Genomic DNA, 22,798 nt, shown 5'->3' with positions numbered 1-22,798 from the left:
AGCGCCGACTGTCAAATGGGGACGTGGAACGTCGCCTCACCAGCGACCTTCTCAAGATGGCGTATTTCTTGTTCTATTGGCGACGTTAGCGAAGGGCTTCAGGCCGCCGTGGCTGTGCCTTGAATTGAAGGCTAACCTCGATGAGAAGTCGAATTTCCAGCGGAGGGGGAATCCGGGTGAGGAACGGGTCCAGGGACGGGGAGACTGGTGGTCCTGAGTCGGTTGTCAAAACGCGGGCTTTGAGTTGTAGGAGTCCATCTGGGGAGGGATGATGCTGACGGAACACTGTAGGGATTAAGATGCCCTTTTAGGTCTGCTCGGAACCCGTGATTGGAAGAGGAGCGCCCCCCTCCACCATGGGTTGTATGTGTGTGTTTGGGGGGGGGGGGGGCATTTTCTGTGATGTTCCCGCTTGGTTAACAGTGACTTTACTTCAAAAGTACCTCATTGGTTGTGAAGGGTCTTGGTAATGTTGAAGAAGGGTGGGCCATTGCGAACAAGGTTTTATAAATGGTGGAGTGATCGTATAATTTAGTGATGTCCATTGAGAGACGACTCTCAGGACAACAGGGCTAAAGCTCTTCAATGCATTCTCATAGATGTTTTATCTTTGTTTTGAAAGGCTTTTTGAATATCCCATTTACAGGACAGGATATCTAAGCACAGCACTGAGAAGGAATCTTGATCTTTATACCAATTGCTAAGTTGAAACTGAAATCCACACTGACAGACCTGGGTGTTAACAGGCCCAGTGGACAAAATAAGGCTTCTTGAAGCTCCAGCAGTGTATTTGGTTAAAATTTGACACAAGCAAGGAAGAAGAAAGCACATACTTAAGTAAAATATTGTGGATTCTGGAAATATAAAATTAGAACTAAAATATTGCTATTTTGTTTTAATCCATGTTATCCTCCATTTCTTTTCTCAGCAGCACTGCGCAAGAAATAGTCCAGGGATTACCATCCTTGATGTCCCTATTTATAATAATAACTTTCTGAAATCTGCCTACCAGACATCGTTAATGCCTTGTATGGACAAAGGTTCAAAGGTTCATTTTACTGTCAAAGTATGCACGTACAATACAACTCTGATATTTGTCTTCTGCAGATAGCCATGGTATACAGAAAGACCATACATCAACCCCCCCGCATGTGAAAGAAATAAAACCCACAAACCCCAAAATCACCCACCACCTCCCCCACAGGAATAAAAGCAGCAACAATAGCCACATATCTGTACCCCCTCCCCTTCAGAAAAAAGCGACAGTAACAATCCTGGCCTCGTCATTCACAGGTAAAAAGTGACAAGAGCAACAAATCCCCAACCCTTCCCCCACAGAAAAATCGGTGACATAAACAAACCCTGACCCCTCACTCACAAAAAGGAACAGCAACAGTAGCATCAGAATCCCTGACCCCACCCTCTCATACACAAAGAACTAACAGGTCACCTACCTGCCAACTGGCCATAAGAAAGAAGAATATCAAAAAACCAAAGGATATCAATATAAAGTACAGTCCCATTGCATAAAATCTCAGCAGGTCGAGCAGTCCTTACAGCCCACGCCTGGTCTAAACAATGAGCTCTGGCAGTTTGCCCTTTCCACAGGCATCAGTGATATCCTCAACAGAGGCAACGTGTCATTCTTTGAATTGTATTTGCAACCACAAACTGATGTTGTAACTGTATAATACCCAATAACTATTAGTCTCTTGATCTGTAATATTTCTCTGTATACATTTGAGTCATAAAAGGAGCTTTTGCCTTGGTTAAGCTGCCACCATTATTCAGACTGTAACACAGGCTTATTATGTTTCCTTACAACAGAAGAGTGGCCATTTCAGTCCTGTTAACAATATCCCACTGCCCCACTAATTCTCCAGTTTTGCTACTCGCCTACACAGAAGGGACAATTTAGAGTGGCCAAGCAGTCTACGAACCTGCACATATTTCAGAATTGGGTTTAATATCACTAGCATGTGTTGTGAACAATGTTCCCTCTAAGGTGTCCGTGTGTGTGCGCACATCTTCCGCTACTAGCACATCTTCTACTACATGCCTCTACCTCGTTGGCATATTAAGTATATTTCATGATTATACACAATCACATTTCCTTTTCTAGTTTCTGATGCAGATGGTGTTGACATCATGGAGTTAGCGATGATTTGCATATTTAAGGAGATGGCCTATCTACTGATATCTACTATAAGCCTACAGACTCTCACAGCTACCTGGACTATTCCTCTTCCCACCCTGTCTCTTGCAAAAAGGCTATCCCCTTCTCACAATTCCTCCGTCTCCGCCGCATTTGCTCTCAGGGTGAGGCTTTTCTTTCCAGGACGAAGGAGATGTCTTCCTTTTTTAAACAAAGGGGCTTCCCTTCGTCCACCATCAACTCTGCTCTCAAACGCATCTCTCCCATTTCCCGCACATCTGCCCTCACCCCATCCACCCGCCACCCCACTCGGGATAGGGTTCCCCTTGTCCTTACCTACCACCCCACCAGCCTCCAGGTCCAACATATAATTCTCCGTAACCTCCACCACCTCCAACGGGATCCCACTACCAAACACATTTTTCCCTCCCCCCCCCCCTTTCTGCTTTTCGCAGGGATCGCTCCCTACGCGACTCCCTTGTCCACTCGTCCCCCGCCATCCCTTCCCACCGATCTCCCTCCTGGCACTTATCCTTGTAAATGGAATAAGTGCTACACCTGCCCTTACACTTCCTCCCTCACCACCATTCAGGGCCCCAGACAGTCCTTCCAGGTGAGGCAACACTTCACCTGTGAGTCAGCTGGTGTGGTATACTGCGTCCGGTGCTCCCGGTGTGGCCTTTTATATATCGGTAAGACCCAACGCAGACTGGGAGACGGTTTCGCGGAACACCTACACTCGGTCCGCCAGAAAAAGCAGGATCTCCCAGTGGCCATACATTTTAATTCCACGTCCCATTCCCATTCTGATATGTCTATCCATGGCCTCCTCTATTGTCAAAATGAATCCAAACTCAGGTTGGAGGAACAACTCCTTATATACTAGCTGGGTAGCCTCCAACCTGATGGCATGAACATTGACTTCTCTAACTTCTGTTAATGCCCCTCCACCCTTTCTTACCCTATCCCTGACATATTTAGTTGTTTGCCTGTTCTCCATCTCCCTCTGGTGCTCCCCCCACCCTTTCTCCTGAGGCCTCCCGTCCCATGATCCTTTCCCTTCTCCAGCTCTCTATCACTTTTGCCAATCACCTTTTCAGCTCTTAGCTTCATCCCACCCCCTCCGGTCTTCTCCTATCATTTCGTATTTCCCCCTCCCCCCACTACTTTCAAATTTCTTAATATCTTTCCTTTCGGTTAGTCCTGACGAAGGGTCTTGGCCCGAAACGTCGACAGCGCTTCTCCCTATAGATGCTGACTAGCCTGCTGTGTTCTACCAGCATTTTGTGTGTGTTGTTGTTTGAATTTCCAGCATCTGCAGATTTCCTTGTGTTTGCATATTTAAGAACTGGTTTGTTCTGTTTTTATTAAAGGAATTATTCAGTGCAGACATGTTGTTGTCACTGGGCAAAAAAATTGCACAGCACAAGATTTTTGTGCACACTGGTCATTATAAATTAGAAGGAACATTGGTCATGAGAATTCTTTTGTGATAGCAGTATAGTGCAATACATAAAAATATGATTTACAATAAAATATAATATAGAGAAATAAAATTAAATAAGTAGTGCAAAAAGAGTGGGGGTGAATAGTGAGGTGGGTAAGCTCATTATTCATTCAGAAATTGGATGGTGAAGTGGAAGAAGTGGTTCCTAAAACATTGAGTGTATGTCTTCAGGCTCCTGTACCTCCTCTTTGTTGGTAGCAATGTGAAGAGGGCATGTCCTGGGCGAGGGGGGTCTTTAATGATGAATGCCAACTTTTTGAGCATCACCTTTTGAAGGTGCTCTCTATGCTGGGAGGCTAGTGCCCATGATGGAGCTGCTGAGTTTGTCACTTCAGTCCTGTGCAGTGGCCCCTTCATACCAGACAGTGATGCAACCATTTAGAATGCTCTCCACGTACATCTGTAGAAATTTACTAGAGTCTTTGGTGAGATACCAAACCTCCTCAAATTCCTAATGAAATACAGCTGCTGTTGTGTCTTCTTGTAATTGCATCAATATGTTGGGCCCAGGATAGATCTTCAAAGATGTTGATACCGAAGAACGTGAAATTGTTCATTCTTTCATGGGTGGAAATCCATGTGTTCACAGAGAAATTGCATATTCACCAGTGATAGGAATTGAATGTGGGGAGCAAGATTCTCTGACATCTTACACAAAAGATCTAACTGTTCATATTCACTTTGTCTGTCTGGTCATATGTCTGGTAATGCCTATGTATTCTTAAAGCCAACTAACCTCGATTCTCTTAGCATCAGAATCCAGAATCAGGTTTATTATCACTGACATGTCATGAAATCTGCTATTTTGTAGCAGCAGTGCAATGCATAAATATCATTGTAAATAGCATTAAGAATATTTAAACAAAATACAGTGCAAAAAGAGAACAAAATAGTGAGGTAGTGTTCGTGGGTTCAGGACAACTCAGAAATCTGATGGCAGAGGGAAAGAAGCTGAAGGTGTGTCTTTAGGCTCCTGTACCTTCTTGATGGTAGTGAGAAGAGGGATGTCCTGGGTGGTGAGAGTCCTTCATGATGGGTGCTGCCTTCTTGAAAATGTCCTTAATGGTGGGGAGCCTAGTGCACATGATGGAGCTGGCTGAGTTTACAAACCTTTACCCGGCTGCTACAGCTGTGGAAAGTGTGTCCAGATTCAGCTTCTGAAGGAGCATGTTGCAGCACTGAAGAAAGAACTGGATGACCTCAGGTTCATCCGCGAAAACGAGAGTTTTCTGGACAGGACCTACAGTGAGGTTGTTACACCGAGGATACCAGAAGAGAGAAAGGGGGCGACAATGAGGACGGAAAGGATGCTTGAAATACAGGAGACCCCAGGGGATGTACCTCTCATAAACAGGTTCACCCTCTTGGAAGCTGTCAGGACAGAAGATACTGCCAGTCTGAGAGGTGGACAGGTCTGCGAGCCGAAAATTGGTGCAGAAGCAGAGCCGAGGAGTCAGACATCAGGAAGAGCCGTGGTAGTAGGGGACTCCATAGTGAGAGGTACGGAAAGAGGTTTCTGCGGCAACAGGCGAGATTTAAGGATGGTGTGTTGCCTCCCTGGTGCTAGGATCCAGGACATCACGGACCGATTGCAGGGAATCCTCAAGGGTGAAGGTGAACAGCCGGAAGTGGTAGTGCATGTCAGCACAAATGACATCGGGAAGAAGAGGAAGGACATTCTGTAGCGGGACTTCAAAGAACTCGGAAGAAGGCTGAAAAGCAAGACTTCCAGGGTGGTTATCTCCGGTTTGCTTCCAGTTCCTCGTGCTGGAGAGGGCAGGAACAGAGAGATAATGGATCTGAATGTGTGGCTGAGGAACTGGTGCAGGAAGCAAGGATTTACATTCTTGGACCACTGGGATCTGTTTTGGGGTAGGGATGAATTTTACAAAAAGGATGGGTTGCACCTTAATAGGCGGGGGACCAGCATTCTGGCAGACAGATTTGCCACTGCAACACGGATGTGTTTAAACTAAGTAGTGGGGGGGGAGGGGATGAACTGGAAATATAAGGATGGAGTTAAAGGGAAAGTGAAAATATGAAAAGTTAAAAAGAACAACAGAATCAATGGAGTAGAAAGCTCAAGAAGAGATCATACAGTATGGCCAAGTGAAATAGGAATTGATATGAAAGGAGAGGGGAGTAACAAAAAAGTATTATATATGAATGCACGAAGTATAAGGAATAAAGTAGATGAGCTTGGGGCTCAGTTGGAAATTGGCAAGTACGATGTGGGAATAACAGAGACATGGCTTCAAGCAGACAGGGCCTGGGAAATGAATATTCAAGGATATACACCTTATCGAAAGGACAGACTGACTGGCAGAGGGGGTGGGGTGGCTCTGTTGGTGAGGAATGATATTCAGTCCCTTGCGAGGGGGGACATAGAATCAGGGGATGTAGAGTCAGTATGGATAGAACTGAGAAATTCTAAGGGTAGAAAGACCCTAATGGGAGTTATCTACAGGCCCCCAAACAGCAGTCTGGATGTAGGGTGTAAGTTGAATGAAGAGTTAAAATTGGCATGTCACAAAGGTAATGATACAGTTGTCATGGGGGATTTCAACATGCAGGTAGACTGGGAGAATCAGAATGGTACTGGACCCCAAGAAAGGGAGTTTGTGGAGTGCCTCCTAGATGGATTCTTAGAACAGCTTGTACTGGAGACTACCAGGGAGAAGGCAATTCTAGATTTAGTGTTGTGCAATGAACCGGATTTGATCAGGGACCTGGAGGTTAAGGAACCATTAGGAGATAGTGACCATAATATGATATGTTTTAACCTACAATTTGAGAAGGAGAAGGGAAAATCGGATGTGTCAGTATTACAGTTGAACAAAGGGAACTATGGAGCTATGAGGGAGGAGCTGGCCAAAGTTCAATGGAACAATACCCTAGCAGGGAAGACAGTGGAACAACAATGGCAGGTATTTCTGGGAATAATGCAGAAGGTGCAGGATCGGTTCATTCCAAAGAGGAAGGAAGATCCTAAGGGGAATAAAGGGCGGCCGTGGCTGACAAGGGAAGTAAAGGGCGGTATAAAAATAAAAGAGAAGAAGTATAACATAGCAAAGATGAGCGGGAAACCAGAGGACTGGGAAGCTTTTAAAGAGCAACAGAAGATAACAAAAAAGGCAATACGCCAAGAAAAAATGAGGTACGAAGGTAAACTAGCCAAGAATATAAAGGAGGATAGTAAAAGCTTCTTTAGGTATGTGAATAGCAAAAAAATAGTTAAGACCAAAATTGGGCCACTGAAGACAGAAACAGGTGAATTTATTATGGGGAACAAGGAAATGGCAGACGAGTTGAACAGGTATTTTGGATCTGTCTTCACTAGGGAAGACACAAACAATCTCCCAGATGTAATAGTGGCCAAAGGAACTAGGGTAAAGGATGAACTTTAGGAAATTTATATTAGGCAAGAAACGGTGTTGGATAGACTGTTGAGTCTGAAGGCTGATAAGTCCCTGGGACCTGATGGTCTGCATCCCAGGGTACTTAAAGAGGTGGCTCTAGAAATCGTGGACGCATTGGTAATCATTTTCCAATGTTCTATAGATTCAGGAACAGTTCCTGCTGACTGGAGGGTGGCTAATGTTGTCCCACTTTTCAAGAAAGGAGGGAGAGAGAAAACAGGGAATTATAGACCGGATAGCCTGACGTCAGTGGTGGGAAAGATGCAGGAGTCAATTATAAAAGATGAAATTACAACGCATTTGGATAGCAGTAGAAGGATCAGTCCAAGTCAGCATGGATTTATGAAGGGAAAATCATGCTTGACTAATCTTCTGGAGTTTTTTGAGGATGTAACTGTGAAAATGGACAAGGGAGAGCCAGTGGATGTAGTGTACCTGGACTTCCAGAAAGCTTTTGATAAAGTCCCACATAGGAGATTAGTGGGCAAAATTAGGGCACATGGTATTGGGGGCAGAGTACTGACATGGATTGAAAATTGGCTGGCTGACAGGAAACAGAGTAGCGATTAACGGGTCCCTTTCGGAATGGCAGGCTGTGACCAGTGGGGTACCGCAAGGTTTGGTGCTGAGACCGCAGCTGTTTACAATATACATTAATGATTTAGATGAAGGGATTAAAAGTAACATTAGCAAATTTGCTGATGACACAAAGCTGGGTGGCAGTGTCAAATGTCAGGAAGATGTTATGAGAATGCAGGGTGACTTGGACAGGTTGGGTGAGTGGGCAAATGTATGGCAGATGCAGTTTAATGTGGATAAATGTGAGGTTATCCATTTTGGTGGCAAGAACAAGAAGGCAGATTACTATCTAAATGGAATCAAGTTAGGAAAAGGGGAAGCACAACGAGATCCAGGTGTTCTTGTACATCAGTCAATGAAAGCAAGCATGCAGGTACAGCAGGCAGTGAAGAAAGCTAATGGCATGCTGGCCTTTATAACAAGAGGAATTGAGTATAGGAGTAAAGAGGTCCTTCTGCAGCTGTACAGGGCCCAGGTGAGACCCCACCTGGAGTAGTGTGTGCAGTTTTGGTCTCCAAATTTAAGGAAGGATATTCTTGCTATTGAGGGAGTGCAGCATAGGTTCACAAGGTTAATTCCTGGAATGGCGGGACTGTCATATGTTGAAAGATTGGAGCGACTGGGCTTGTATACACTGGAATTTAGAAGGATGAGAGGGGATCTGATTGAGACATATAAGATTATTAAGGGATTGGACACGCTGGAGGCAGGAAGCATGTTCCCGCTGATGGGTGAGTCCAGAACTAGAGGCCACAGTTTAAGAATAAGGGGTAGGCCATTTAGAACTGAGATGTGGAAAAACTTTTTCACGCAGAGAGTGGTGGATATGTGGAATGCTCTGCCCCAGAAGGCAGTGGAGGCCAAGTCTCTGGATGCATTCAAGAGAGAGTTAGATAGAGCTCTTATAGATAGCAGGGTCAAGGGATATGGGGAGAGGGCAAGAACGGGGTACTGATTGTGTATGATCAGCCATGATCACAGTGCATGGCAGTGCTGGCTAGAAGGGCCAAATGGCCTACTCCTGCACCTATTGTCTATTGTTTACAGCTTTTTCCCATCCTGTGCTTTGGAGCCCCTATACCGGTCAGAATGCTCTCCACAGTACAGCTGTAGAAATTTGTAAGGTGTTCTGTAGTGACACGAGACATATAAAGAAACCAGAAAATAACTAAATTAGGAAAGCCAGGAGGGGCCATGAAAAGTCCTTTGCTAGTAGGATTAAGGTGAATCCCAAGCCATTTTATATGTACACCAAGAGTAAGAGGATAAAGAGGGGAACATTTGTGACAAATAGGAGGGAGGTACTTAATGAGTACTTTGATTCAGCATTTATCAGGGAAAAAGATATGGAGGTCCAGGAGTTCATTGTTGAGTGTATAAATATGTTAGGTAATTTAGAGGTCAAAGAAGAAATGTTGGGCCACCTAATAAGTAGTAAGGTAGATGAGTCCCCAGGGCCGAATGGGATTTACCCAAGTTTATTGAAGGAAGCAAGAGAAGAGATTGCTGGGGCCTTGACCAGAATTTTTGTGTCCTCTCTAGCCACAGGTGAGGTCCCAGAAAACTGGTGAGTGGCTAAAGCTGTATCTCTATTTGAGAAGGGAAGAAAGGAAAATCCTGGGAACTATAGATCGGAGCCATTTATAGGGAAATTGCAGGAGAGGTTTCTTAGGGATAGTGTATATGAGCATTTGGAAACCCATGGCAAATTAGGGAGAGCCAGCATTGTTTTGTGCTGGATGGAGGGTGTCTTACTAACTTGAATGGGAGTTTTTTGACAAAGTGACAAGAGAGATTGGTGAAGGTAGGGCAGTGGATGTTGTTTACATGGAGTTTAATAAGCTGCTTGACAAAGTCCCTCATGGAAGTCTAATTCAGAAGATTAAGATGCATGGGGTCCACGGAAGATTGGCTGTTTGGACTCCAAATTGGCTTGTGCATAGGGTAGTGGTTGAATGGACTTATTCGAGCTGGAGTTCCACAGGGATCTGTGCTGGGACTTCTGCTGTTTGTAATACATATATAAATAATCTGGATGAAAATGTAGCTGGGTGGGTTAGTAAATTTGTGGATGATACCAAGATTGGTGGAGTTGTGGATAGTGTAGAAGACTGGCAAAGCATGTAGCATGATATAGATCAGTTGCAGATGTGGACAGGGAAATGGCAGATGGAAGTGAACCCAGATAAAAATGAGGTGTTTCACCTTAGTAGGGCAAATGCAAGGAGACAGGTCACTGGTAAGGGCAAGACCCTTAACAGTTGCTAAGCAGAGAGATCTTGTGGTCCAAGTTCACAGCTCCATGAAATTGGCTACCCAGGTCAATAAGGTGGTTAAGCCGGCTTATGGAATGCTTGCTTTTCTTAGTCAAAGCATTGAGTTCAGAAGTCGAGGTTATGTTGCAAGTTTATAAAACTCTGATTAGGTCACATCTGGAGTATTGCATACAGTTCTGCTTGCCCCACTGTAGGAAGGATTTTAAGTCTTTGGAGAGGGTGCAGAAGAGGTTTACCAGGATGCTGCCTGGTTTAGAAGGCATGTGCTATCATGAAAGTCTGGACAAAGTTGGATTGTTTTCTGTGGAATGGCAGAGCCTGAGAGGTTGGTAAGATTATGAGAGGTATAGAGTACCTACTCAAAAGGAAAGACACAGGGAATATCTCTTTCCCAGAATAGAAATGGGCATGCATTGAAGGTGAGAGAGGGTAGATTCAAAGGGGACCTGAGGGGTAAGTTTTTTTTATTCTGAGTTGTAGATGCACTGTCTGCTATGGTGGTAGAGACAGATACATTAGATACTTTTAGGACACATTTAAATGGGCACGTAAATGCGAGGAAGATGGAGGGATATAGACATTGTGTAGGTAGGAGGGATTAGCTTTTGGCGGTATTTGATTTACTTTTTAACTAGTTCAGCACAACGTTGTGGACCAAAGGGCCGGTTCCTGTGTTGTACTGTTCTATGTGACATAAGCTCTTCCATCACTTTATGAAATGGCAGAGGAGGCAGGATGGGCCGAAAGGGATGCACTTGCTTCTATTTCATATGCTGCACCATCTCAGATCGCAAGACCCTGCAGCGGATAGTGAGGTCACCTGAGAAGATCATCAGGGTCTCTCTTCCCGCCATCACGGACATTTACACTACACGCTGCATCCACAAAGGAAACAGCATTATGAAGGACCCCATGCACCCTTCATACACTCTCTTCTCCCTTCTGCCATCTGGGAAAAGGCTCTGAAGCATTCAGGCTCTCACGACCAGACTATGTAACATTGTTTTCCCCCAAGCTATCAGACTCCTCAATACCCGAAGCCTGGACTGACCCCTTGCCCTATTGCCCTGTTTTTTATTTATTGTAATGCCTGCACTGTTTTTGTGCGCTTTATGCAGTCTTGTGTAGGTTTGTAGTCTAATGTAGCTTTCTCTGTTTTTTTTACGTAGTTCAGTCTAGTTTTTGTACTGTGTCATGTAACACCATGGTCCTGAAAAACGTTGTCTCATTTTTACTATGTACTGTACCAGCAGTTATGGTCGAAATGACAATAAAAGCGACTTGACTTGAAAAACAAAGAATGTGGATTCAGTGACTCAGCTTCATGTAAAATAATAGACGGACTGAAGTGCAAGACTGGTGCCTGATTTCTCCTCCCTTGCTTGTTTTGTCTCTGTCACTACTAAGTTGAGTGAAATTGGAATTTGATAGTCCATGAAAGTGATACAGAGTGCAATAGTGGTACCCAGTTCCTTCTCTCTGGTTGTTTTATTGTTATACCACCATTGACTGATTCTTTCCATTATCTAAATTCATTACGATTCTAGACCCTGCAATCATTTTACACTAACAAAGTCTTTGTTCCTGTGCTCCTCTTAAACTTACAGGGATTCTGTTCTTGCACTCCTTTGAATTACTAGGATATTGCTTCCTAAATGCTTCTTGTACGCGGTGTCTCTGTTTCATTATCCCCATATCCACCTGGTCAGTGTCCTTCAGGATCCTGTATGTTTTCCTTTGTTCTTCTAAATTTCAGTGGATACAAGTCTAGACTCTCTATCCTATCCTTCCTTACAGACAACCTTACTGTTTCAGATATTTGTTGAGTAAACTTCCCATGAGTACTGGCACAGATAGGAGAGCTCTGCCTCACAGCATCAGAGATGCAGGTTCAAAGTAAATTTATTATCAAAGTACAGATATATCACCCTACAGTATACTACCCTGAGATTTATTTTCTTGCAGGCATTCTTGGTCAATCTAAAGTTTCAATCTTGACTTTGGGTCCAATCTGTATGAAGTTTGCACATTCTCCCTGTAACTAAGTGGGTTTCACCTGGGTGCTCTGGTTTCTGCCCACATCCCAAAAACATGCTGGTAGGTGGGTTAATTAACCATTTTAAATTACCCCTATTGTGATGGTCAGTGACCTGTAGAAACTAAGGTGAATGGACAAGAATAAAACATTGTTTCTTAAATGAGTAGACTAATACTTTATGCCGTAATCCACATATAGTCTCAGCAGTGTCCTATATTGTCAAAGCAAAACCTTCATACTTTTGTATTCAGTTGATTTTGTTATCAGCTTTCTTCATTATTTGCTGTAGCTGCATACTAACTTTGTGTGACTCATGCTCCAGGACACCCAAATCCCTACATATCTCAGAGCTCTGCAATCCCTCACTATTTAGATAATAAGGTACTTTTTACATATATTTCTTTTCAAATGTACAATATTGAACTTTCCTGTTTTATATTCCTTTGCCAAAGCTTTGTTATCAAAGTTCTCACTTATCAAAGTTCCCTTGTAGTATCTTTACACCCTCCTCGTACACAAGCTTACTTTCCCATTTTTGGTCAATGGCAAATTTAGCGACCAAATCTTTGATGCCTTCATTTGAGTTATTTATATATTTTTTGAAAAAATTGCAGCCCCCCTCTCTATGGTACTCCAACCAGCAACAACAAAAGGCATATATTGGCTTGTACTCTTTTTCTCCCCCTCTCAGCTAGCTCCTAGGTCCTGTGTAGGTCTGTAGTCTAGTGTAGCTTACTCTGGTTTTTTTTACATAGTTCAGTCTAGTTTTTGTACTGTGTCATGTAACACCATGGTCCTGAAAAACATTGTCTCATTTTTACTGTGTACTGTACCAGCAGTTATGGTCGAAATGACAATAAAAGTGACTTGACTTGACAATATTCTATTTGTGCCAATCTGTTATCTCTTGTACCAGCTTCGATTTTCTGCGATAACCTTTGATGCAGCATTTATATCAAGTTTTCCAGAAATTTAAGGAAAATATATCCTTTAGTTCCCTATTATTCAAGAAATGACAAGTTTTTATTAAGTATATATTTTTTCTCCTTGTTGCAGATGGATTCTTTGCTTTAAGGTCCACCTTGAATTGACATGGAGAAGTTTGGTGTAAACTTTGGTGGTGGCCCGAGTAAGAGAGAGCTTTTGGACACCATTGAAACACAGAAGAAGCAGCTATTCCAGTACCAGACACGGCTGAGAGATGTTGTCCAGGCTTACAAAAGCCTCCTTAAAGAGAAAGAGGCTTTAGAAGCCAGTTTAAAAGTCCTCTCTGCATCGCAGGAAGTGGGTAAAAGTTTACAAACCATTCATGTTACCAGTGCAGCCTCTGACATTGGAGATGATCAAAGCTCAGTCCATAGTGAGGATAGTTTAGGGACGGCGAATAGTGTGGACACAGCAGCTAGTTTGACAAATAGCAGCAAGGGAGAGTTAAATAATGAAGATAGGGTCTTGGAATCAGACGCTGGAGGAAGCTCACCAAAGAGTGACGAAGCTAACAGCTCTGAAAGTGGTATTGTGTGTGGGGAACTGCAAAACCACAGTGAAACTGATAAAAAGATGCATTTGAAAAGTCAGTTGGCAACACTGACAAATGCTTTGGCAACTGTCACACAAGAAAAATCTCGAATGGAAGCTTCTTACTTAACAGACAAGAAGAAAATGAGACAAGAGCTGGAAGACTTGACACAGAGGTTTCAAGAAGAAAACTCCAAATACGAAGCGGAAATAAAAAAAGTCCAAGAACAGCTAGCAGAGGCCAAAGCACGAATTATTACTCAGCAACATGAACGAGACCACGAGCAGAATGACCATGCCACAATGCTTCATGAACTTCAAAAGTTGCTGCAGGAAGAGAGAGCTTTGCGTCAAGATGTTGAACTAAAACTTGAAGACACAAAGGATATATTGACATCAAAAAGTCATGCAGCAGATAGAGTAGATGACTGTGAGTCTCAAGTGAAGCATTTGAGCAAGGAGGTGGATGAGGTGAGGAATGCACTACGTCTTGCTGAAGAAGAGAAAAGAAGACCGGACCCACGTGTAAGGGAATTGGAAGAAGAAATGAATGAGACAAAGGCTCATTACCAGGCACAACTTCAGTTGGAAATGAGAAAGGTAATAGACCATCAACAAATGGCCAGAAACTGATTATTTAGGTTTCTAAAATGTGTTCATTTACTATAAACCATCATCTGTTTTCGCCACCATTGGTTATATCTGGGCTTGTGGATAGCTACTACACCCATTATAGCAAATTATCTCTGCTAACCTCTTCCTATTACTAGTTCTCACAATTCAGCAACCTATAATGAATAGTCTTGTCAAGTCTTTGCTTTTTTCTTTTAATAGACTTTCATTTAGGTTTTTTTTTAAATTAATGCTCCCTTTCTTCTTGCTTTCCTTATCTGCTCTATAGTGTTATATCCAGTGTTATGTGTTTCTAATTCAAACAAGATTGAAAAAATTTTTTGTTTAGGTGATGTGACCCTCTTCATGATTCTTAGTAACTTCTACCTAAGGCATTTTGCAGACTTAACTTATATGTACTAAAGGTTCTCAGTACCTTTAACCTACTGATTTTATTTATGTGTTGTGCACATATAATTTAGTTCTACTTTATTTAGTCCTGGAATTATTAAAAATTGAAGGAAACGTGTTATTGTTTATGCCTTGCAGTTTTGTGCATTGTGCACAGATAATTTAGTTCTGCCTTACTTAGTCCTGGAATTCTTAAAAATTGAAGGAAACTAATGTAACTGTTTATGCCTTCCAGTTCAATTATCCATTGCCAAGATGGTGGCTTGATTTAGTGACATACACTCTGTTTTGACTTTTCTTTAACTGATTATGTTTTCTCTCTGATAACTTCTAAGGTGGACATTGATAAAAAAATAAATCCAACTACCAAAAATTTTAACTGATAATTCACAAACATATAAATTTCTTGTCATTGGTCTGTCAAAAGTGAAAATAATTGAAACATTGTCAGTTCTAATTAACCACATCCATCAGCTACATCATAGTCCAGTTAATTTACCAATCATGATAATGTTACACTTCTCCTCTGATTCTGGGAGATTTTATGGTTTTGTCCTGAGTCAGTGCATTAGAGTCAGTCATCTTCTCTATCTTTAGAATGGCTAAACTGTTTCCTGATACATCAGTCATCTCAGTCTTTCATTATAGTCTTTTCGACTGTACTGTTGTTTTCCACAGAAAAACAGTGCTTCTGCACTTTAACTTCACTCGACATCTCGCCTACTTACCTCCTATCATTCAGCTTTTGTGAATCAAAGTTCCTTGCTTCTGTTCTTAGCTTATCCTTTGCTAAACCATGACAACTTTACCCATCACCCATGGACTTGCTGATTTATATTGTGCCTCAGTGTAAACATTAATTTCAACATCAGTTTCAAATCATTCTACATACTTACTTGAAGTTTGCAATAATACAACACTCCAAAATATCATCTGGCTTTCAGGTTTGTTAATTAACACACATCTACCATTTTAGTTTCTCCTCTATTGGTAGTGATTCCTTCAATAAGCTATCCCTTCAGTAGACCACACGTTGGTATTTTCTGCCTCGTTAAAGATGCTCCTAACACAATTTTTTTTACTGAGTTGTTGGTCACTGCCATAATATCTCTTCATACAACTTTGAGTTAGGTTTTCCTTCCACTGAGTTAGGTTCCTCTGCACAGTAGAACATGTTGGTTTTTGTTTTAGTTTATCATTTCAATTTAATAGCCATCAGTCTGTTTTTATGCCTGTTACGTACACGCAACCCTGTAAAAGTTTCAGCAGCAATAGAACACACCTGGAGTCTGGTTTTGCTGTTAACAATCACTATTTTATTAGTAACTACTAATGTAGTAACTTAAACCAGGTAAACCAAGAGTTTGCAGTGTTATGCATATATAGGTGTAAAAATAAAGTTCCCAAACTCATTCAAGCTCAGGTGGCAAGAGTTACATTCTTACGACGGTATGTAAGAAAGTTCAGTTCAATCCAAGGAATTGAGGTGAGAGAGAGGTATTTGTAATCCAAATAAACAGGTGTCGTCTTGATCTTCCCGTTGTCCTCTGAATCCTTCAAGTTAGCCAAATGTGACTACACTAAGGGTACCATCTTCAAGTGGTAAAGCTACCAACCCAGGCAAGGGTTAGACACACTGGTCACCCTTACACACACTGTGATAACCACTGATCGATCTCTCTTGATCGATCCCCAACCCACCCTCGTGGGCACTCAAAGAGCTCATTCAGTGACTCTTTCATCACCAGTCTATGTGTGTCTGCGAGAAAAACAGTTGACCTTGTTTAAATAGACACGCGCAGAACACCTGCTGCTCATCATGTAGTTCGTCCTCCCTCTCTCTACAGTAACTTAGACAGCAGTAGAAGACAGCTGCTTTTTGTAACGCTGTATTCAGTCTCTCTCTCTCTCCCCCCCCCTCTCCCCCTCCCCCTCTCCTTAAAGGCATAGTCCATAACGAATGAAACTTGAAGATCCCATCACAATGCCCACCAAATAGAGCAATTCTTTTTCAGTAGGCTGCAATCAGCAAGAGAGGTCATTCGTTGGTGTCGCAGATTGGGGTTTAAAAAGAGCTCTGGTGCTTTTGGCTCTGTTTAGTGGGCTGTAATCAGCATGAGAGTCGTTCATTGGTGACACAGCGCAAGATTTAAAAAGAGCCCCAGTGCTTTTGGCTCTTTTTGGCAGGTTACAATCAGTGCAGAGCCTATAAAAAGTAGTAAGTGGGGCGTGGGGCAGCCATTGTTGGAATATGGCCAGTGTTAGAGTGGTCAGATTTTGACAAGCACAAGCAGAGGTTCTAAGTAAGTTTTTTTTCTATTAATACACAGCTCATGTACTGAGAGTGGGTTCAGAGGAGGTGGAAGATGTGGGAACTGTTGGAGACTTCCAGTCTCCCTGATAACGACATCAGCATTAAGTACACTGAATTGCAACTCCTGAGGGACCATGTCAAGGAACTGGAGCTGCAGCTGGATGACCTTCAGCTCATACGGGAAAATGTGATAGTGATGAATAGGACCTTCAGGGAGGTAGTCAACCCCAAGTTGCAGGAGGCAGGTGCATGGGTGACTGTCAGGAGGAGGAAAGGGAATAGACAGCCAGTGCAGAGTACCTCTGTGGCCATTCCCCTCAATAATAACACTGCTTAGGAGGGTATGACCGACCAGGAGTGCAGTAGTGATAAGGGATTCCATAGTTAGAAAGCAGATTCTGTGGACGTGAAAGAGACTCCCGAAGGTACGTTGCCTCCCAGATACCAAGATCAGGGATGTCTCAGATCAGGTCCATGGCTTTCTAAAGATGGAGGGTGAACAGCTGGAAGTCTTGGTACATATTAGTGCCAATGACATAGTTAGGAAAAGGGAGGAGGTCCTGAAAAGAAAATATAGGGAGTGAGGCAGAAAGCTGAAAAACAGGAGCTCCAGGGTAGTAATTGCCAGATTACTGCCTGTGCTACATGCCAGTGACAGTAAGAATAGGATGGGTTGGCAGATGAATGAGTGGCTGAAGAATTGGGGCAGGGGACAAGGTTTCAGATTTCTGGATCATTGGGATCTCTTCTGGGGTAAGTAAACGTGTATAAAATGGGCAGGTTACACCAGAACCCAAAGGGGACCTGTATCCTTGCAGGTGGGTTTACTGGATCTGTTGGGGAGGGTTTAAGCGAATTTGGCAGGGAGACGGAAATTGGAGTGATAGGGCTGAGGATGGGACAGTTGGTAAACAACTTGAAGCAGTGTGTGGTGAGACTGTGAGGAAGGACAGGCAGATGATAGGGCAAAAATGCAGTCAATGAGATGAGTTAAAGTGTAACAGGGGACCAAAATATAAAAGTGATGCAATACAGGGCTAACAGTGAATGCAAGCAGTACATGGAATAAGGTAGATGATATAGCAGTGCAGTTTGAGATTAGTTGTGATGTTGTGGGCATCTCTGAATCGTGGTTGAAAGAAGATCATGGTTGGGAGCTCAATGAGGATATACATTGTATCAAAAGGACAAGCGGGAAGGCAGAGGAGGTGGGGTGGCTCTGTTGGTAAAAAATTAAATCAAATCCTTAGTAAGAGGTGACATAGAATTGGAAGATGGAGAATCCTATGGGTAGAGCTAAGAAGCTGCAAGGGTAGAAAGACTCTAGTACATGCCTCGAAACAGTAGCCAGGATGTGGAATACAAATTACAACATTAGTTAAAAAAAGCAAGTAAAAAAGGTAATGTTTCCATAGGAATCATGGGGGATTTAAATATGCTCTTAGATTGGGGCAATCAGGTTGGTGCTGGATCCCAAGAGATGGAATTTGTAGATTGTCTATAAGATAGCTTTTCAAAGCAGTTTGTGGTTGAGCCCACTCGGAGAATGGATTAGGTGTTATGTAATTACACAATTGGTTAGGGACCTTTAGGTAAAGGAACCCTTAAGAGGCAGTGATAATAATATGATACAATTCACTCTGTAGCTTGAGAAGGAGAAGCTAAAATTGGATGTATCAGTATTACAATGGAGTAAAGGGAATTACAGAGGCAGGAGAGGGGAGCTGGTCAAAGTTGATTGGAAGGAGACTAGTAGGGATGACAACAGAACAGCAATGGATGGTCTTTCTGGGGGAATTTTGGAAGGAGCAGAAAAGATACATCTCAAAGATGAAGTATTCTAAACGGAGGATGAGAGGACTGTGGCTGAGAAGGGAAGTCAAAGATAGCATAAAAGCAAAAGAGAGGTTTTATAATATTGCTAAAATTATTGGGAAGATAGAGGATTGGGAAGCTTTTAACAACCAATGGAAGGCAGTTGAAAAAGCCATAAAGAGAGAAAAGATAAAATATGAATGAAAGCTGGCCAATAATATAAAATAGATTATATTGTTCTTAAAGGCTAAAACAAGGCCAAAGTGGATATCAACCCGCTGAAAGAAGACTGGGAGATCCTGCTTGTTCTGATGGATGGAGTGTAGATGCTCGGTGAAGCGGTCTCCCAATCTACATCGTGTCTCACCAATGTACAGGAAGCCACACTGGGACACTGAACACAGTATCTGACCCAACTAGACTCACAGGTGAAGTGTCACTTCACCTGGAAGGACTGTTTGGGGCCCTGATAGTTAAAGAGGAGGTGTAGGGGCAAGTGAACCACTTGTTCTGCTTGCAAGGATTAGTGCCAGGAGAGAGATCAGTGGGGAGGGACAAATGGACAAGGGAGTCACATAGGGAGCATCCACCAGAACAAGAGGAACCTCCCAGTGGCCACCCGTTTTAATTCTACTTTCTATTCCCATTCCGATATGTCCGTCGATGGCCTCCTCCACTGTTGGAATACACTTAGGTTGGAGGAACAACACCTTATATTCCGTTTGGGTAGCCTCCAACTTGATGGCGTGAACATCAATTTCTCAAATTTCCAGTAATGCCTCCACACAACCCCTTTCACCATTTCCCATCCCCTTGTCCCTCTCTCATGTTGTCTCCTTCCCCACCCATCGCCTCCCTCTGATGCTCCTTGCCCCCACCCCTTTCTTCTTTCTTCTATGGTCTTCTATCTCTTTCACCAATCACCTTCCTAACTCTTTGCTTCATCCTTCCCCCTCCAAGTTTCACCTATCGCCTGACGTTTCTCTCTCCCCTCCCCCTACCTTTCAAATCTACTCCTCAGCTGTTTTTTCTCCAGTCCTGCCAAAGGGTTTCAGCCCAAAACATCAACTGTACTTTTTTCCGTAGATGTTGCCTGGCCTGCTGAGTTCCTCCAGCATTTTGTGTGTGTTGCTCGGATTTTCAGTATCTGCAGATTTTCTCTTGTTTGTGATTTTTTTTTTACACCTTTACCTTCCCCTTCCTACTCTTTGCATTCCGTAGGGATCATTCCCTCTGTGATTCCCTTGTCCATTCACCCCTTCCAGCTAATCTCCCTTCCAACTCTCATCTCTGCAAGCAGCCAAAATGCTACACCTGCCAGTTCACCTCCTCCCTCACCTCCATTCAGGGCCCCAAACAGTTTTTCCAGGTGAGACACCACTTCACCTGCGAATCAGCTAGGGCTGTCTATTGTATCTAGTGATACCAATGCAGCCTCCTCTACATTGGTGAGACCCATCGTAAATTGGGAGTCCATTTCATCAAGTACCTCTGCTCCATTCTCAAAAAGTGGAACTCCCAGTGGCCAAGCTTTTTAATTCAGATTCTCACTCCTGTTCTGACATGTCGGTCCATGGCCTCTTCTTGTGCCACTCTCTCAAGGTAGAAGAACACCACTTTATATTTCGGCTGGATTGCCTCCAGCCTGATGGCATGAATATTAATTTCTCCTATCAGTGGGGAAAAAAATTTCCTTCCCCCTCCCCACTCTGGCCTCTTACCTCTTCTCAATTGCTTATCACCTTTCCCTGGTGCCCCTCCTACCCTTTCTCCATGGTCCACTTGCCTCTTTTATCAGATTCCTTCCTCTCCAGCCCTTTACCTTACCCACCCACCTAGCTTCACCTGTCAGCTTCTATCCTCCTTCCCTTCCGGTCCTGAAGAAGGGTCTCAGCCAAAACATCAACTGTTTGTTCATTTCTATGGATGCTGCCTGAGTTCCTTCAGCATTTTGTGTATATTGCAAAGGATATTCTTTTTTTTTTGTTTTTGTCTCTGGCCTTTGTGCACATCCACTATGCTTATTTCAATACTCAAAATCTGTAAAGCTAAGCTTCAGCATTCTCTAGTGTTATCACACTTTTGGTAAATAAAGGCTGTATAACATTTTTGCTTTCATTACCAGCTAAAGAACGGGAAAAAAACTCTCACTGAAAATTGTATTGCATCTAAGTAAAATTTAATGCATGTCTTATCAGTAACATTTCTGACAGATTCTGAAAAGAAATCAAATTAATTAATCTCCTTTTTATGTTACGTTCTATATTGTTATGTATTTTGTATTTTTCTTAAGACTGTCTTCCTTCACTCCCTGTGCTCAGGCTGCTCAGGCCCAGGAACAGCTACGTCACTTCTCTCAGATGGAGGAGGAACGCGTCGCAAATTTGGAAAACCGAGTCTCTGAACTTTCTGAGCTTGTGGGCACATATGATAAGGGTAAGCAGAAAGACAAGATGACAATTCACAAACTGAAAGAACGAATAATACAATTGGATATGGAGAACAAGACGTTGGCCAATGCTGCATCCAACAGAGCCTCAATGGATCTAATCATTGATGAATCTAACCTGGATGTGAATATTTTAAGAGACAAAATGGAAAAACTGAAGAAGCTGTTGGCACTGGCAGTCCGGAAATCACAGGAGCCCTTAGACATGGAGAAGCTTTGTGAAGTTGATTCTACAGATACAACTGAAACATCAGATGGAGAGAAGGCTTCTGTTTTCTATTATCAACATGAGTTGAAACAATTGAAGGAAGAATTTGAACGGTATAAGATGAGGGCTCAAGTTGTTCTCAAAAATAAAAATGCTAAAGATGGTAATACAACCAAAGAGTTGGAGAGTTTGCGTGAGGAGCTGGCAGAGTTGAAGGAGAAGTACATCACCCTTCGCCTTGCATGTGATGAAATGGAGGCTAAGCACAAAAGTGACAATGAGGCAAATAAACAGTATATTGCCCAACTCCAAACGGCTCATAAGAAAGAACTGGAAAAAGTTGAGATCCAGTATCATGAAAGAATTATTAAATTGGAAGAAGAAATGCACAAACAAAGAGACAGAGCTCTTGCGGTCCTAGCAGAGAAAGACCGAGAGACTGAAACTTTACGTTCAGGCTCCAGTGGGCTATTGAGTCACAAAAACTTTGTTGAAAGCAAGATTTGGTCTGACGGGAACAGTCCTCAGAATGAAGATGATCTTCAAGGAGATTTTTGTCAAGATATCGTGAAACAGACTGCTAAATTTTCTGGACCTAATGAACCTACTTTTCTTCACTTTGCAGAACAATTGGCTCGAAAGGAGCTTGAGGTCACAACACTAAGGAAACAGAAACACCAAATGGAAGCCATAGTTCATCAGCTGGAGGACAGTCTCCTAATGGAGAAAGAAAGACATAAAGAAGATGTTGAAGTTCTCCAAGATGAGGTACAGAAACACCTCAGGGACAAAAAGCGAGAAGGAGCCAATTTGGAATATGTGAAAAATGTGATCTACAGGTTCCTGACCTTGCCTGATGCTCTGGGGCGCCAGCAGACACTGACTGCCATTCTCACCGTTCTGCATTTCAGTCCTCAGGAGAAGCAGAGTGTGATGAAGCAGCAAGCCACCAGTTGGTGGAGTTCTGGGAAAAGATGATCTGTGCAATATTTGTTATCTTTTGTCTGTCCTTTGATTCTAATTTCCACTTTTTACAAGTCATTGATATTGTCAGAGTTGTGCTGGGCCAGTAATGGTTTTGTAAGCTCAACCTTGGTATCATTGCCATTAACCTAAAAATAAAACTTTCAAGGTCACTTCTACTGTCCAACCTAGTGATAGTTGTATATTTACAATGATGGAATGTTTTGTAGACTGGTTCATATCTCTGGGCAGCAATTTTAAGAGGATTAAAGAAATGAACCTTACATGAAATAAGAGAAAACGAGTTATTTTAAGCTTTCATTGGCAACATTATCTCCATAATATCTGCTTCAAATGCTAGTGCCAAAAAGCTTTGTCCTGTGAAATAGCTTATTGAGAAAATCATTTTATTAGTTGCCAGTGTGGTTCTTATTATAAAATGGAATGATCAATAACTCTCTGACGTTTCCATTTTATTCACTGTATGCATAGATTTTGTTCCTGTGCCCTTTAAACAATGAGCAAATTGTTCAC

General features: G+C 42.7%; 1 protein-coding gene across 1 annotated transcript; it reads left to right on the top strand.

Annotated features, from left to right (window-relative positions):
* The first annotated feature begins 22 nt into the window (after positions 1-22).
* On the top strand, positions 23-22,440 carry gcc1 (GRIP and coiled-coil domain containing 1). The gene is made up of 3 exons (XM_073066695.1): positions 23-176; positions 13,031-14,092; positions 20,966-22,440. The coding sequence occupies exons 2-3, from the start codon at positions 13,067-13,069 to the stop codon at positions 22,277-22,279; spliced, it is 2,340 nt and encodes a 779-aa protein (XP_072922796.1). The 5' UTR covers positions 23-176; positions 13,031-13,066; the 3' UTR covers positions 22,280-22,440.
* The last annotated feature ends 358 nt before the right edge of the window (positions 22,441-22,798 follow it).

The sequence above is a fragment of the Hemitrygon akajei genome, chromosome 14 (assembly GCF_048418815.1).
Source record: "Hemitrygon akajei chromosome 14, sHemAka1.3, whole genome shotgun sequence".
NCBI lineage: Eukaryota > Metazoa > Chordata > Chondrichthyes > Myliobatiformes > Dasyatidae > Hemitrygon > Hemitrygon akajei.
This window is presented reverse-complemented; position numbering and strand designations above follow the sequence as displayed.